Source organism: Cherax quadricarinatus, chromosome 76 (assembly GCF_038502225.1).
Source record: "Cherax quadricarinatus isolate ZL_2023a chromosome 76, ASM3850222v1, whole genome shotgun sequence".
In the NCBI taxonomy this organism is placed as follows: Eukaryota; Metazoa; Arthropoda; class Malacostraca; order Decapoda; family Parastacidae; genus Cherax; species Cherax quadricarinatus.
In genome coordinates, this window is record NC_091367.1 from 11,443,847 (window position 1) to 11,461,426 (window position 17,580).

At 43.2% G+C, this 17,580-nt stretch overlaps 2 protein-coding genes across 2 annotated transcripts in view; one reads left to right on the forward strand and one right to left on the reverse strand.

Moving 5' to 3' along the window:
- The window catches only part of LOC128703688 (collagen alpha-2(IV) chain), a 208,302-nt gene extending 206,117 nt beyond the window's left edge, over positions 1-2,185 (reverse strand). The window contains exon 1 of the mRNA XM_070101287.1: positions 1,998-2,185. Within this exon, the coding sequence (XP_069957388.1) occupies positions 1,998-2,078 (81 nt within the window). The 5' untranslated portion in view covers positions 2,079-2,185. The remainder of the gene's footprint in view (positions 1-1,997) is intronic.
- Positions 2,186-2,432: 247 nt separating this feature from the next.
- The window catches only part of LOC128703599 (collagen alpha-2(IV) chain-like), a gene marked incomplete at its 3' end in the record, with an annotated part of 449,538 nt that continues 434,390 nt past the window's right edge, over positions 2,433-17,580 (forward strand). Inside the window, 2 exon segments of the mRNA XM_070101286.1 lie at positions 2,433-2,702; positions 3,907-3,948. Coding sequence (XP_069957387.1) covers positions 2,635-2,702; positions 3,907-3,948 — 110 coding nt within the window.

The following is a 17,580-nucleotide window of genomic DNA, read 5'->3' on the forward strand; positions in this document are numbered from 1 at the left end:
TTAAAGTGCATGCATTGTGCCCACCTCCAGGACTGAAGTCCGGCTAACCGGTTTCTCTGAATCCTTTCACAAAATATTACTCTGCTCACACTCCAACAGCTCGTGAAGTTCCAAAAACCACTCCTATCTAACATGCTCATACATGCCTGCTGTATGTCCAAGCGCCTTCCACACAAATTATAATATTATAATAATGTGGGAGCGCTAAACCCTTAGGATTATACAACGCATGTGGGGGGGGGGAGGGATGGAAGGTATTCAGGCTCAATTCAGGGAACTGGAGCACAGATCCAATTCCCTAGATCAAGAGCCCCTCACCAACGTCAAGGAACCTCCCTTGAGGGGCTTCCACACAAAAGCCTCTTTTACCGCCTCCATTCTTTCCTAGGACGACCCCTACCCCTCCTTCCCTCCAGTACAGATTTATACACTCTCCAAGTCATCCTGTTGGGCTCCTTCCTCTCTAAATGACCAAACTACTCTGGTCGTTTCCCATCGAGGCAGGGTGATCCGAAAAAGAATCAAACACTTTCACCACCATCATTCACACTATCACTGGCTTGATTATAGGCGCGCAGATACGGCAGTATGTATGTATGTATATAATTATTGTGAACGGCTCTGACCAGTGCTTCTTTATTGGTCACTCACAGGATGAGTGATACTGTCCAATACTATATGGTAGTATGTTCACTAACAGGATGAGTGGTAATGCATAATACTGTCTTTATGGCAATATGTTCATTCACAGGATGAGTAGAGTACTGCATAATACTCTTTATGGTAGTATGTTCACTCGCAGGATGAGTACAGTACTGCATAATACTATTTTTATGACGGTATGTTCACTCACAGGATAAGTGGCACTGCCCAATACTGCCTTTATGGAGGTATGTTAACTCACAGGATGAGCGATGCTGCCTAATACTGTCTTAGTGGCAGTTTACCTGGAGAGAGTTCCGGGGGTCAACGCCCCCGCGGCCCGGTCTGTGACCGGGCCGTGGAATACCTGGAGGAGTATACCTGGAGGGTGTTCCGGGGGCTAACGCCCCCGCGGCTCGGTTCATGACCAGGCCTCGCTGCGGATGAGGGCCTGATCATCCAGGCTGTTACTGCTGGCCGCATACAAACCGACGTACGAACCACTGCCTTGATGGTGGTATGTTAACTCACAGGATGTGTGATGCTGCCTAATATTGTCTTATCATTAAACTCACTCAAAGGATGACTGTCAATGGCCAATACTAATACCCTCAGGTTCTACAACTGAGTGACAAAGTTTGCGTTAAAGGTTATTTACAAAACAAGAAAATATATAGATACGAAGCTGACACACGATATATGGTTGAAGTCAAAAATACATTGATATGTGGGCAAGATATTAAAAAAAATTCCTATGTTTTTCAGTGCCTCAAAAATGCTCACACTCAATGATTGAGATTAGCAACGCTTTGTTTACGTGTTCGCCCATGAAAAATGTAAACGCGGCATGTTAAACCGCCCATTCGGTTGCCAACTTTTCAGGGGGAAAGGACGCCATCTTCTATGAAGGTCTCAAGGCTGCCAACCTGACCGAGGGAGGGCCCTCCCTCTGGGGGAGACTCCACCGCCCACTCAAAACTTTTGCAGAACCCTCCTTGTCACGAACTTCCAAGCAAACTACTCGGTATACATATTGCAAGTCCAGCGTTTAGTATTTGTTTAGTTTACCATGGTTATTTTGGTTAGGTTTGATTTCTTTACTAGAAATTGAAACTTTGCTTTGATTAATTAATATTTTGAATTTCGTCATTTTTTTTGGGGGGGACACCAAAATTTGAGTAGTTTCGCCTATTTTTAAATTACAGAAAACACCGAACTTCAACAAACTTAGATAGCTGAGGGAAAGTAAATAAGCAAATGATTCACTGGAAAAAAATTGTATTCTATGGGCAATTTTAACACATCATTTTCTAAAAAAAAAAATGTTTTAAGATACAATATGCGTATTGTCTTACCTTCGCTAGAGACGTTTCACCAAATAATATTAATATCAAAACAGAGATGAATTTGAGTGGCGAGGGCGCAGTTGTGTCCATGTTGGATAATGTACCCTCAAGTTATCGCTGGTGTGTGGCCATGTCAAGAGAAGGAGCGACGTAGCCTCCTCTGCCCTTCGCTACTCCCGACTGACCCACACTGTCGCCAAGGAGCCCATCCTCCTTCCCTACCCAAGGGTGCCCACTATATCTTTTTTAACAACTTTTACACCATCGACTACAACTTATTCATGGGGGGATTTAACGACATACCTGAATGTTAATCGCTAAGCGTGCTTAAAATTAATTTTGGGACTTTAGAAACTAGGTAGATCGGTTGCTAGTACACAGGTGTGTGAGGCTGAGTGGTATATGGCAGCTATATGAAGGCGTGTTAGCGTGATGGCGGGCAGTGGCTAGATGTCTGGGTGCCTAGAGTGGAATCAGCACTGGCGGGGTTAGTTAGTCCCCGTGGTCAGCCTTGGCTAGGGGTGCACTAGTGAATTTTCCAGTCTCCCCCATTTCCCCCCTCTGTTTGATCCTCTCTGGTTGGCTTTGCCACGGCGGCTTTATGATCACAGCAACAGTTTCCTTATAGCATGGTGGACGCGTAAGCATGGGTGGTTGTACCGGAGACATGGGGACCATACCTTCCCCATATCTCTCTCTGAGGGGCTTTTGGCTGTAAGTATTAACTTTGTTCGTAGTGGTGATATATAAGAACGTGTATGTTATCCTGTGTGTGAAGGATATGTTGCCTTGATATGGAGGATGTGTTATCCTCATTGTATGTGAAGGATTTGTTGCCCTGTGTGATGGATGTATTCATATGTGTAATTCTGTGTGTGAAGAATATATGTGCTATACTCTGTGTGAAGAATGTTATCTTCACTGTGAAGAACATGCATGTTATTCCCAAGTGTATGAAGGGGCTCGTGGCTCACATGGTAGAGTCTTCATTTCATATCTGAAGGATTTGGGTTCGATCCCAGCATAGGTTTAAACTGCACTCAACATATTTCCTTACACTTGCCGAGCCTATTCACCTACCACTAAATAGAAGGGTGTTAGCTGTTGTGTGTCGTATTCTGGGAAAGACGGTCAAGGGACTCCAGTCGGATTTACTTTGTTGTGTTTCTCGAAGTTACTTTACCCTCCGGGTTCATAATCCGAATAAAATCATCATCAGTGTGTGAAAGATGTGTGTTATCCCTACTGTGCTTATCTTCAGTGTGTGAAGGACATGTTCATTATCTGCAATGTGAAGTTAGGTTAGGTAAGATTCATCAGGAGACAGGACAGGTTAGGTTAAAGTAAGATTTGTCAGAAAACAGGACAGGTTTGGTTAGGTAAGATTCATCAGGAAAGAGACAAGTGTTTCCTGACGCGGGGTTCGGTAATATTATGACCCGCCACTGGAGATTTTGTCATCTGACCGAGGCCTTCCGCTGGCTTACCGGTCAACCCCTTTAAAAATTTATAGTAGGGTCACTAAATATATATCTTGTGTGTGTGAAGGACATGCTCGTTATTTTTCGTGTGTTTGAAGGGCATGCTCGCTATCATCAGTGTGTGAAGGACGCGCTCATTATTTTTAGTGTGTGTGAAGGACATACTCGTTATCTTCATTATTTATGAAGGATAGTTATATTATTTTTAGCGTAAAGGATAATAGGATATTGTTATTAGTAGTATTTGAAGGATGTTATCCTCGGTGGTTTATAAAGGATGCATGTTATTGTCATGATTTTTTGTGATAAAGCTGGATGAAATGGCATTTTTTCTGGATAAAAAAAGTTAACTCATTCCTAGCAGTTAAGTATTTTTTTAGCAGGAATGGATGTACTATATAGGTCTGAGGACTAATTGGAACCTTTCTACCTTGCAGGTGTTTGACAGTGTTATTACTTACCCTCCACACTACGAAATCGGTAAGTATCCAATTTGGCATGTGTGGGCGTGTTTATTTCTGTTTGCGTGGGTTGAGCATAAGCTCCTGGCCCCTTAGGGCAAGATTTTTTTTTGTGCTGATTTCGCGGTGTTTGTGTGGGTTAACCTGAGGTTTATGGCTCCTCAGAGGAAGAAATTGTCTTTTTCATGAGTTTGTGCTTAGTTTGCAGTGTTCGAGCGAGTTGCACTGAGGTTCCTGATCCCTCAGGGCAAGACACTGCACCACATACAAATTGAATCAGATTCACTCAGTGTATTCATTATAAGCGATTAATTATTAGTGGGTGGAGCAAGAAATTGTCTCGTGTTTGTGCTTCGCAGGTTTTGCGTGGGTTAAACTTATACTTCTGGCTCTTGAGAGGAAGAAATTACCGTGTTTTCAAGAATTAACGCGTTCTGCTGAGTCGCCGTGGGTTGATTAAGCTCCTGGCACTTCAGGAAAGAAATTGTCCCGATTTTCATGAGTTTGTACTTGCTTTGCTGAGTGAGTGGAATCAGCAGGTCTTGACCCTTCAAGGCTATATTGTGTTTTTCATTTGTTCTTACCTCGCTATGCCTGCATGAGATGAGCCTCAGCTCTTGGCCCCTCAAGGCAGGACATTGTTATGTATGCATAGTCTACTATCAATTATTGGGTTTTAATGGACTTACAACTTGGATCAGATTCAGTAATTGGCTTGATTATGAGATTATTTTCCGAGTCTCATCACAGGTGCCTTGGCGCCAGTGAAGTGCTCTTGATCTAAGGAATTGGCGCCACTCTTCCCTTCCTTAAATCAAACCCGCTTACTTCCTACTCCCCAGTTGCTGTGTTGCAACCTACGGGTTTAGCTCCTGTATGTGTTATTACATCATACTGGAAGACAAACTGTTGACATGGAATAATTTCTATAATGAAAGTGTCGGTTAACATCCACACATTAAAAAAAATATGATATACTGTTCGGCGCAGTATCTCTGAAAATGTTGCAGAGCACAGAACACAGAAGACTACAAACATCCATAACAAGATATGCAATTAACTAAAGTTCGTAAAGTTTTACTATATGCATAGTTTGCTGCATCTTGATATTGGTGTCGATGCCTGAATGTTGAAACAGCCTAGGATAGAGATGATGACACCCACTACATGTAAACCCAACACTTTGGACTGAATTTTACTTACTCGCAGGATGTGACCTGCTTAGTAAGTTTACCCTTCAGGACAAGATTTTCAACACTTGCCAAGAGCAATCTGACAGGGTATTTTGTAGCATTACATGTGTTATTATTATTATTATTATTATTATTATTATTATTATTATTATTATTATTATTATTATTATTATTATTATTATTATTATTATACATTCATAGGAAGAACACTAAATCCCGAGGCAATCATTTTGGATCCAAGGTAGAATGAGCACTTCGATGAGTTCTGAGTTTTTCTACTTCCAGAGCCCGGCAATGGGCCAGGCTCGTCTGGTGCTTGCCCGATCAACCAGGCTGTTGCTGCTGGTGGCCCGCTGACCCACATTTCCATCACAGCCTTGTTGATCTGGCAGTGAAGAATGACGATACCTGTCCAGTTTCCTCTTGAAGACATACATTTGTCCCAGCAGTGTTTATATCTTCTGGTAAGATGTTGAATAGTCTGGGGGCCACGAACGTTGATACAGTGTTACCTGGAGGTTACCTGGAGGTTATTCCGGGGATCAACGCCCCCGCGGCCCGGTCCACGACCAGGCCTCCCGATGGATCAGGGCCTGATCAACTAGGCTGTTACTGCTGGCCGCACGCAGTCCGACGTACGAGCCACAGCCCGGCTGATCCGGCACTGACTTTAGGTATCTGTCCAGCTCTCTCTTGAAGGCAGCCAGGGGTTTATTGGCAATTCCCCTAATGCTTGATGGGAGGCTGTTGAACAGTTTTGGGCCCCGGACACTTATGGTGTTTTCTCTTAGTGTACCAATGGCGCCCCTACTTTTTATTGGCGGCATTTTGCATCGCCTGCCCAGTCTTTTACTTCCGTAGGGAGGGATTTCTGTGTGCAGATTTGGGACCATTCCTTCCAAGATTTTCCAAGTGTAGATTATGATATATCTCTCCCTCCTGCGTTCCAACGAGTACAAGTCAAGTGCTTTCAAGCGTTCCCAGTAGTTAAGGTGCTTGACAGAACTTATACGTGCAGTAAAGGATCTCTGTACACTCTCTAGATCTGCGATTTCACCTGCTTTGTATGGAGATGTTAATGTACAGCAGTATTCCAGCCTAGAGAGAACAAGTGATTTGAAAAGGATCATCATGGGCTTGGCATCTCTCGTTTTGAAAGTTCTCATTATCCATCCTATCATTTTCTTTGCACGTGCGATCGTGGCACTGTTGTGATCCTTGAAAGTGAGATCCTCAGACATTACTACTCCCAGGTCCCTTACATTATTTTTCCGCTCTATTGTATGGCCGGAGTCAGTAGTATACTCTGTTCTAGTTATTATCTCCTCCAGTTTTCCATAACGGAGTAGTTGGAATTTGTCCTCATTGAACATCATATTGTTTACCGTCGCCCACTGGAAAACTTTGTTTATATCTTCTTGGAGGTTAACCGCGTCCTCAGCAGATGACAGCCTCATGCAGATCCTAGTATCATCCGCAAAGGATGATACGGTGCTGTGGTGTATATCTCTGTTTATGTCTGATATGAGGATAAGGAATAAGATGGGGGCGAGTACTGTGCCTTGTGGAACAGAGCTCTTCACTATGGCAGCCTCCGATTTAACTCTGTTGACCACTACTCTTTGTGTTCGATTTGTTAGGAAGTTGAAGATCCATCTCCCCACTTTCCCAGTTATTCCTTTAGCACGTATTTTATGGGCTATTACACCATGATCGCATTTGTCAAATGCTTTTGCAAAGTCTGTGTATATTACATCTGCATTCTGATTTTCTTCCAGTGCATCCAAGGCCATGTCATAGTGATCCAGTAGTTGTGAGAGGCAGGAGCGACCTGCCCTGAACCCATGTTTTGCATCATCTGTCAAGCCTCTTACTTTCTTGGGGAACGATTTATTTTAGCAGCTTTGGGACCAGATTACAACCTATCTCTCGCATACGTTCCAAAGAGTATAATGCTCGGAGGACTTCAAACTTTCCCAGTATCTTAGGAGCTTAACTGAATCTATGCGAGCGATGAGGGTTCTTTGTATATTTCCCAGGTCTGTAATTTCACCTATCTTGAACGGAGCTCTTAGAAGACAGCAGTACTCCAGCCTAGAGAGAACAGGTTACTTGAGGTATCACCATTGGTTTGGAATTGCTTGATTTGAAGGCTCTTGGTATCCAACCTATCATTTTCCTTGTGGTTGTGATAGTGACACTGTTGTGATCCTTAAAGGTTAGGTTAGGTAGGTAAGAGTCGTTAAGAAAGAAGATAAGTGTTTACAGAAACTGATCCGAATCATTGAAGACCCGCCACTGGAGTTTTCAGTCATTTGACCAAGACCTGTCGCAGGCTTACCGGTCCACCCATTTAAAAATTAATATTAGTTTTTAAGGGATGTGATTCCTGAAGGGAAGATCATCGAACATGATCACTCCCAGATCTCTCACATTAGTATTACGCTCCATTGAGTAATGCGAGTGTTTTATACTCTGCTCCAATCTTCACTTCCTCAATCTTTCCATATCATTGTTAGTATCATTATTAGTACTTTCTAACGGATTTAACAGTTTATCACAAAATCTGTTATTGCTGGTATTTTTTAAAGGATTTAGCAGACAGTTATCACAAGGTCTGTCATTCTTTATCTTCTGACTCATCACAGTCTGTCATTGTTAGCACTTTGTAAAGTCTGTCGTTTTTAGTATTTAGTGTTCTAATTTGATAGTATCATCAACACTGACGGATCAGAGACATGGTCACGATTAGCGGACGGAGGATTGAGTCACCAACACCTCTCCTTAAGCTGAATGACGCACACGGCTTGAGCGCTTCATAAAACAGCACCTAACAATGTATTAGTTCTAGTAATCATAAACAGTGCCATTGCCGCGCTCAGATCTCGGCTTGCTTGTTGAAAATTAAGTGACAGTAGGGATTTGTGTAAGAGGATAATGCAAAAATATATATAATTTGTTTGATGAGGCTATTATACCTAAGTGTCCGGATAATTATTTTTAATTGAAGAAGATTAATTCAGTGACCACCACATATGATAAAATTATAGCTTGTGGTCAGCGATACGTTTGCTTTACTGCAGTTATTTATGCGTATTTTGCTGGCAGACTTAACTGTTGATGGTAGGTATAATGTTTGTCAGGAAACAGGCCAAGTATTCCCTGACGCGGATCCTAGTCATGTGATGACCTGCAGCTGGAGCTTTTGGGCATTGACCGAGGCCTTCAGCTGGCTTACCGGTCCACTCCTTTAAAAATTATAGTTATGATTATAACCATTTCTGACTAACTATTGAGGTAACTGGCTGTGCTATATATGCAAATGACTGGGTACTGACAGGCGAGTGAGAAACTAAGGTTCTGAAAAGCAGTAGTATAGTTATACAGTGGTTCTGAGGTCACAAAGGTGTTCAGTCTGTCTTTTTATATTTAGTAATTTATACAGTAGAAGGGGTTACACACACACACACACACACACACACACACACACACACACACACACACACACACACACACACACACACACACACACACACACACACACATATATATATATATATATATATATATATATATATATATATATATATATATATATATATAAAGGTAGTAGGTTGGTAGACAGCAACCACCCAGGGAGGTACTACCGTCCTGCCAAGTGAGTGTAAAACGAAAGCCTGTAATTGTTTTAAATGATGGTAGGATTGCTGGTGTCTTTTGTCTGTCTCATAAATATGCAAGATTACAGGTATGTCTTGCTACTTTTACTTACACTTAGGTCACACTACACATACATGTACACGTTTATGTATACACACTCATCTGAGTTTTCTTTGATTTTATCTTAATAGTTCTTGGTCTTATTACTTTTCCTTTTATATCCATGGGGAAGTGGAATAAGAATCTTTCCTCCGTAAGCCATGCGTGTTGTAAAAGTCAACTAAAATGCCGGGAACAATGGGCTAGTAACCCCTTTTCCTGTAAAAATTACTAAAAAGAATAATAAGAAGAAAATTGTCAAAGTGGGAAGTCTGAATGTGCGTGGATGTTGTGCAAATGATAAGAAAGAGATGATTGTGGATGTTATGAATGAGAAGAAACTGGATGTCCTGGCTTTAAGTGAAACAAAGCTGAAGGGGGTGGGAGAGTTTCAATGGAGAGGAATAAATGGGATTAGGTCAGGGGTTTCAAATAGAGTTAGAGCTAAAGAAGGAGTAGCAATAATGTTGAAGGATAAGCTATGGCAGGAAAAGAGGGACTATAAATGTATTAATTCAAGGATTATGTGGAGTAAAATAAAGATTGGATGTGAAAAGTGGGTTATAATAAGCGTGTATGCACCTGGAGAAGAGAGAAGTGTAGAGGAGAGAGAGAGATTTTGGGAAATGTTGAGTGAATGCGTGGGGAGTTTTGAATCAAGTGTGAGAGTAAGGGTGGTTGGGGATTTCAAGGCTAAAGTGGGTAAAAATGTTATGGAGGAAGTAGTAGGTAAATTTGGGGTGCCAGGGGTCAATGTAAATGGGGAGCCTTTAATTGAACTATGTGTAGAAAGAAATTTGGTAATAAGTAATACATACTTTATGAAAAAGAGGATAAATAAATATACAAGGTATGATGTAGCACGTAATGAAAGTAGTTTATTAGATTATGTATTGGTGGATAAAGGGTTGATGGGTAGGCTCCAAGATGTACATGTTTATAGAGGGGCAACTGATATATCAGATCATTATTTAGTTGTAGATACAGTTAGAGTAAGAGGTAGATGGGAAAAGAGGAAGGTGGCAACAACAAGTAAGAGGGAGGTGAAAGTGTATAAACTAAGGGAGGAGGAAGTTCGGGTGAGATATAAGCGACTATTGGCAGAAAGGTGGGCTAGTGCAAAGATGAGTAGTGGGGGGGTTGAAGAGGGTTGGAATAGTTTTAAAAATGCAGTATTAGAATGTGGGGCAGAAGTTTGTGGTTATAGGAGGGTGGGGGCAGAAGGAAAGAGGAGTGATTGGTGGAATGATGAAGTAAAGGGTGTGATAAAAAAGGTAGCTTATGAGAGGTTTTTACAAAGCAGAAGTGTTATAAGAAGAGCAGAGTATATGGAGATTAAAAGAAAGGTGAAGAGAGTGGTGAGAGAGTGCAAAAGGAGAGCAGATGATAGAGTGGGAGAGGCACTGTCAAGAAATTTTAATGAAAATAAGAAAAAATTTTGGAGTTAAACAAGTTAAGAAAACCTAGGGAAAGTATGGATTTGTCAGTTAAAAACAGAGTAGGGGAGTTAGTAGATGGGGAGATGGAGGTATTAGGTAGATGGCGAGAATATTTTGAGGAACTTTTAAATGTTAAGGAAGAAAGAGAGGCGGTAATTTCATGCACTGGTCAGGGAGGTATACCATCTTTTAGGAGTGAAGAAGAGCAGAATGTAAGTGTGGGGGAGGTACGTGAGGCAATACGTAGAATGAAAGGGGGTAAAGCAGCTGGAGCTGATGGGATCATGACAGAAATGTTAAAAGCAGGGGGGGATATAGTGTTGGAGTGGTTGGTACTTTTGTTTAATAAATGTATGAAAGAGGGAAAGGTACCTTGGGATTGGCGGAGAGCATGTATAGTCCCTTTATATAAAGGGAAAGGGGACAAAAGAGATTGTAAAAATTGTAGAGGAATAAGTTTACTGAGTATACCAGGAAAAGTGTACGGTAGGGTTATAATTGAAAGAATTAGAGGTAAGACAGAATGTAGGATTGCGGATGAGCAAGGAGGTTTCAGAGTGGGTAGGGGATTTGTAGATCAAGTGTTTACATTGAAACATATATGTGAACAGTATTTAGATAAAGGTAGGGAAGTTTTTATTGCATTTATGGATTTAGAAAAGGCATATGATAGAGTGGACAGAGGAGCAATGTGGCAGATGTTGCAAGTATATGGAGTAGGTGGTAAGTTATTAAATGCTGTAAAGAGTTTTTATGAGGATAGTGAGGCTCAGGTTAGGGTGTGTAGAAGAGAGGGAGACTACTTCCCGGTAAAAGTAGGTCTAAGACAGGGATGTGTAATGTCACCATGGTTGTTTAATATATTTATAGATGGGGTTGTAAAGGAAGTAAATGCTAGGGTGTTCGGGAGAGGGGTGGGATTAAATTATGGGGAATCAAATTCAAAATGGGAATTGACACAGTTACTTTTTGCTGATGATACTTTGCTTATGGGAGATTCTAAAGAAAAATTGCAAAGGTTAGTGGATGAGTTTGGGAATGTGTGTAAAGGTAGAAAGTTGAAAGTGAACATAGAAAAGAGTAAGGTGATGAGGGTATCAAATGATTTAGATAAAGAAAAATTGGATATCAAATTGGGGAGGAGGAGTATGGAAGAAGTGAATGTTTTCAGATACTTGAGAGTTGACGTGTCAGCGGATGGATTTATGAAGGATGAGGTTAATCATAGAATTGATGAGGGAAAAAAGGTGAGTGGTGCGTTGAGGTTTATGTGGAGTCAAAAAACGTTATCTATGGAGGCAAGGGAATGTATGAAAGTGTAGTAGTACCAACACTCTTATATGGGTGTGAAGCTTGGGTGGTAAATGCAGCAGCGAGGAGACGGTTGGAGGCAGTGGAGATGTCCTGTTTAAGGGCAATGTGGGGTGTAAATATTATGCAGAAAATTCGGAGTGTGGAAATAGGAAAAGGTGTAGAGTTAATAAAAGTATTAGTCAGAGGGCAGAAGAGGGGTTGTTGAGGTGCTTTGGTCATTTAGAGAGAATGGATCAAAGTAGAATGACATGGAAAGCATATAAATCTATAGGGGAAGGAAGGCGGGGTAGGGGTCGTCCTCGAAAGGGTTGGAGAGAGGGGGTAAAGGAGGTTTTGTGGGCGAGGGGCTTGGACTTCCAGCAAGCGTGCGTGAGCGTGTTAGATAGGAGTGAATGGAGACGAATGGTACTTGGGACCTGATTATCTGTTGGAGTGTGAGCAGGGTAATATTTAGTGAAGGGATTCAGGGAAACCGGTTATTTTCATATAGTCGGACTTGAGTCTTGGAAATGGGAAGTACAATACCTGCACTTTAAAGGAGGGGTTTGGGATATTGGCAGTTTGGAGGGATATGTTGTGTATCTTTATATGTGTATGCTTCTAAACTGTTGTATTCTGAGCACCTCTGCAAAAACAGTGATAATGTGTGAGTGTGGTGAAAGTGTTGAATGATGATGAAAGTATTTTCTTTTTGGGGATTTCTTTCTTTTTTTGGGTCACCCTGCATAAATTACTAAATATAAAAAGAAAAACTTGTTTTTCTTTTTGGATCACCTTGCTTTGGTGGGATACGGCTGGTTTGTGAAATAAAAATATATTTATATGTATATCTATATCCTAGATCTTATCTAGGATAACCCAGTAGTGTCAGAAAATATAACATTCTTATTGGTATGTCAACATGACAGGCTGCGACTATTAATTTATTGATATGTGATAAGAAAAGAGACTAGTGATGCTGGTAGATCCAGTAACTGATAACGATGGTGACTGGTGATGCTGGTAGATCCAGTAACTGATAACGATGGTGACTGGTGATGCTGGTAGATCCAGTAACTGATAACGATGGTGACTGGTGATGCTGGTAGATTCAGTAACTGATAACGATGGTGACTGGTGATGCTGGTAGATCCAGTAACTGATAACGATGGTGACTGGTGATGCTGGTCGATCCAGTAACTGATAACGATGGTGACTGGTGATGCTGGTAGATCCAGTAACTGATAACGATGGTGACTGGTGATGCTGGTAGATCCAGTAACTGATAACGATGGTGACTGGTGATGCTGGTCGATCCAGTAACTGATAACGATGGTGACTGGTGATGCTGGTAGATCCAGTAACTGATAACGATGGTGACTGGTGATGCTGGTAGATCCAGTAACTGATAACGATGGTGTCTGGTGATGCTGGTAGATCCAGTAACTGATAACGATGGTGACCGGTGATGCTGGTAGATCCAGTAACTGATAACGATGGTGACTGGTGATGCTGGTAGATTCAGTAACTGATAACGATGGTGACTGGTGATGCTGGTAGATCCAGTAACTGATAACGATGGTGACTGGTGATGCTGGTAGATCCAGTAACTGATAACGATGGTGACTGATGATGCTGGTAGATCCAGTAACTGATAACGATGGTGACTGGTGATGCTTGTAGATTCAGTAACTGATAACGATGGTGACTGGTGATGCTGGTAGATCCAGTAACTGATAACAAGGGTGACTGGTGATACTGGTAGATCGAGTAACTGCGATAACGAGGGTGGCTGGTGACAAAATATATTGAAAATGTGTCGATAAATCAATACATGATTCACAACAAATGAAGGTTCTTATTTACCAGGCGTTGAGGTCACTTACCGCTTCTGGGAGAGAGTGCTCACCCATATGTGGCTGCTGGGGTCTAGTTTTAGCTTCTGGCCCTGCCTCTCAACTTACCGCTTGCCAGATTCACTCTCCGAGCCTCGTTAGCCCTATCGTACTTATTCTCAAAACTATGTATGGAGGTTGCCTCCACTACCTCGTCGAGGTCGTGGAGGCTGCCTCCACTACCTCGCCGAGGTCATGCCACCTCCCAGCTACCCAGAGACTGAAGAAATACTCCCTAACATCCCTGTGACTTATCTATGTCTTTAATTTCCAGCTGTTCCCCCGTGTACTTGTTTCCCGCTTCTCAAAGATCCTGTGTGTGTGTGTGTGTGTACTCACCTAGTTGAGGTTGCAGGGGTCGAGTCCTAGCTCCTGGCCCTGCCTCTTCACTGGTCGCTACTAGGTCACTCTCCCTGAACCGTGAGCTTTATCATACCTCTGTGTGTGTGTGTGTGTGTGTGTGTGTGTGTGTGTGTACTCACCTATTTGTACTCACCTATTTGTGGTTGCAGGGTTCGAGTCACAGCTCCTGGCCCCGCCTCTTCGCTGATTGCTACTAGGTCCTCTCTCTCCCTGCCCCATGAGCTCTATCATACCTCGCCTTAAAACTATGTATGGTTCCTGCCTCCACCACATCACTTTCTAGGCTATTCCATGGCCTGACTACTCTATGACTGAAGAAATACTTCCTAACATCCCTTTGATTCATCTGAGTCTTCAACTTCCAATTGTGACCTCTTGTGTCTGTGTCCCATCTCTGGAACATCCCGTCTTTGTCCACCTCGTCTATTCCGCGCAGTATTTTATATGTCGTTATCATGTCTCCCCTGACCCTCCTGGCCTCCAGTGTCGTCAGGCCGATTTCCCTCAACCTTTCTTCATAGGACAATCCCCGTAGCTCTGGGACTAGTCTTGTTGCAAACCTTTGCACTTTCTCTAATTTCTTGACGTGCTTGACTAGGTGTGGATTCCAAACTGGTGCTGCATACTCCAGTATGGGCCTGACGTAGATGGTGTACAGAGTCTTAAACGAATCCTTACTGAGGTATCGGAACGCTATCCGTAGGTTTGCCAGGCGCCCGTATGCTGCAGCAGTTATCTGATTGATGTGCGCCTCAGGAGATATGCTCGGTGTTATACTCACCCCCAGATCTTTTTCCTTGAGTGAGGTTTGCAGTCTTTGGCCATCTAAACTATATTGTGTCTGCGGTCTTCTTTGCCCTTCCCCAATCTTCATGACTTTGCATTTGGCAGGGTTAAATTCAAGGAGCCAGTTGCTGGACCAGGCTTGTAGCCTGTCCAGATCTCTTTGTAGTCCTGCCTGATGTGTGTGTGTGTGTGTGTGTGTGTGTGTGTGTGTGTGTGTGTGTGTGTGTGTGTGTGTGTGTGTGTGTGTGTGTGTGTGTGTGCGTGCGTGCGTGCGTGTGCGTGTGTCAGAGTCGCAGCCAGGGTCAGAGTCAGTATGGGAAAGCAGTAAGGGAAGGGGAAGGGAACGAGAGTGAGAGTGGGTGCGGGTTTGTGGGTTTTTGGGTGGGTGGGGGGGACGGGAGTGAGGAGTAGTAAGAGTGGTTGTGAGGCCAAGAAGGTCAGTGAACATTTGGGGTCACTGACCGGCAGGCTGTGCTGCTGCTGCTGCTGCTGCTGCTACTGTAAACATTAACCTTACTCACAACCCCTTCGCTCGCCATCCCATACATGCTTCCTTCATCCATCCTCTCAGTCATCCTCCATCCTTTTTCCCCTCCAGTCATCCAACTATCCTCCGCTCCTCCATCTGCTCTTCCATCCATTCATCCTCCGTTTATCTACCTTCCTTTCATCCGTCCTTCGATCAGTCCCTTCTCCAATCCTTTACCCTTCCATCCAGTCATCCTTCCTAGGTCCTTCCTTCCTCCATCCTCCTTGTCTCTATCCTCCCTTCAAACTGGCCATGCACCCCTTACCCCATCTCCACTCCGCCCACGCACCCCCACCCTCACGCAGTCTACACACCCCACCCTCCTCGGGGAATGCTTGGCGATATGCTCATTGCTCTACCGAGGTCTCCCAGCTCAGGCCAATAAATTCCTAATTTGTTGTGTTAGAAACCTATTCTGTGTGATGGAACATGACAAGAGAACAACTCCTATATCTAAGGACCCCAACGGAAATAAGTCACTCAGTCTGACTTTTTTGGGTTATCCTAGGTTCTCTACACATATGCTGCTATGTATGATAATTCTATGTAACTGTATTTGTGTATACCTGAATAAACTTACTTACTTACTATATAGCTATACTATATTATTTTTAATGTTCATGTTATCGTCCTTGTCCCTACTTCTTCCGGGTCGTTATCTTCACTTTCTCCTCCTTTTCCCACCTCCGTTCTTCTCCCTCTTCTCCAAACGGTTATAAACCAAGTTTTCCAATGGGTCACGGAAAACAGTATGATGTTCATGGAGGGGAAGCTTCAGTTACTCCGTTATGGAAAACTTGAGGAAACAACAGCTACAACGGAGTATACTATAAACTCTAACTAACCACACAGTAGAGCGAAAAACTAATGTGAGGGACTTGGAAGTGTTAATGTCAGAGGATCTCACCCTTAAGGATCACAACAGTGTCACTATCACTTCTGCGAAGAAAATGATAGGATGGATAATGAGAACTTTCAAAACAAGGGATGCCATACCAATAATGGTCCTCTTTAAGTCACTTGTTCTCTCTAGGCTCGAATACTGTTGAACACTAACAGCCCCATTCAAGGCTAGTGAAACTGGAGATCTAGAATGTACAACGAATCTTCACTACAAGTATTAGTTACCAGTAACCAGTTACAAATAGATGACTCACTACCAACCGTGTGTGAATCATATGACATTAGTTCAGTTAAACACCTTAGCTACTGGGAACCTTTGAAGTTTCTTCACCAGTATTCCCTGGAACGCACGCAAAAAAGATACATTATAATCTACACCTAGAAAATCGTAGAGGGACTGGTGCCAAATTGTACACAGAAATTACTTCCTACGAAAGCAAGAGACTAGACAGACAGTGCAACATACCCCCATTGAAGTGCAAGGGTACCATGAGTATACTAAGAGCAAACACAATAAGCGCCTGGGGTCCAAAACTGTTCAACAGCGTCCCATCATACATGAGGGAGATTTCCAATAGACCCCTGGCTGTTTTCAAGAGGGAACTGGACAGATACCTAAAGTCAATGCCCGGTCAACAGGACTGTGGTTCGTATGTTGGATTGCGTGCGGCCAGCAGCAACAGCCTGGTTGATCAGGCCCTTATCCACCGGGAGGCCTGGTCGGGAACCGGGCCGCAGGGCGTTGACCCCCCGGAACAGCCATTCAAGGGGATGCTTTGATGTCGGCGAATAATCTTTATTTCTACAAGTACATGCACAACGTATACAGAACTGGCTGACATCAGTGACATATTTTTATATATAAAGCCCTTGTTATGTAGAGCATTTAGAGCAAATTAGGTCAATTTTGTCCCCAGGATGAGACTACCAGTCTAACCCACCATAAGTGTCCGGGGCCCAAAACTGTTCAACAGCCTCCCATCAAGCATTAGGGGAATTGCCAATAAACCCCTGGCTGCCTTCAAGAGAGAGCTGGACAGATACCTAAAGTCAGTGCCGGATCAGCCGGGCTGTGGCTCGTACGTCGGACTGCGTGCGGCCAGCAGTAACAGCCTAGTTGATCAGGCCCTGATCCATCGGGAGGCCTGGTCATGGACCGGGCCGCGGGGGCGTTGATCCCCGGAATAACCTCCAGGTAACCTCCAGGTAACCTCCAGGTAACCTATTTTACTGATAGGTGAACAGGGACAGCGGATGTATTATGGAAATATGTCCTGATGTTTCCACCTGTACCGGGGATCGAATCACGGACTTCGGTGTGTGAGCCGAGGGCTCTAGCAATCGAGCTGCGGAACACCTGATGCAACGGGAATGGAACTCTGTATTCCCTTTCCTTGGATCAGTTATGTTCATTTCTTACTCCCGAGGCGTTGTAAGACTGCAGTTTAGATACAGCACATCCCTATGCAAGGATTTAAGTGTTGGATGAA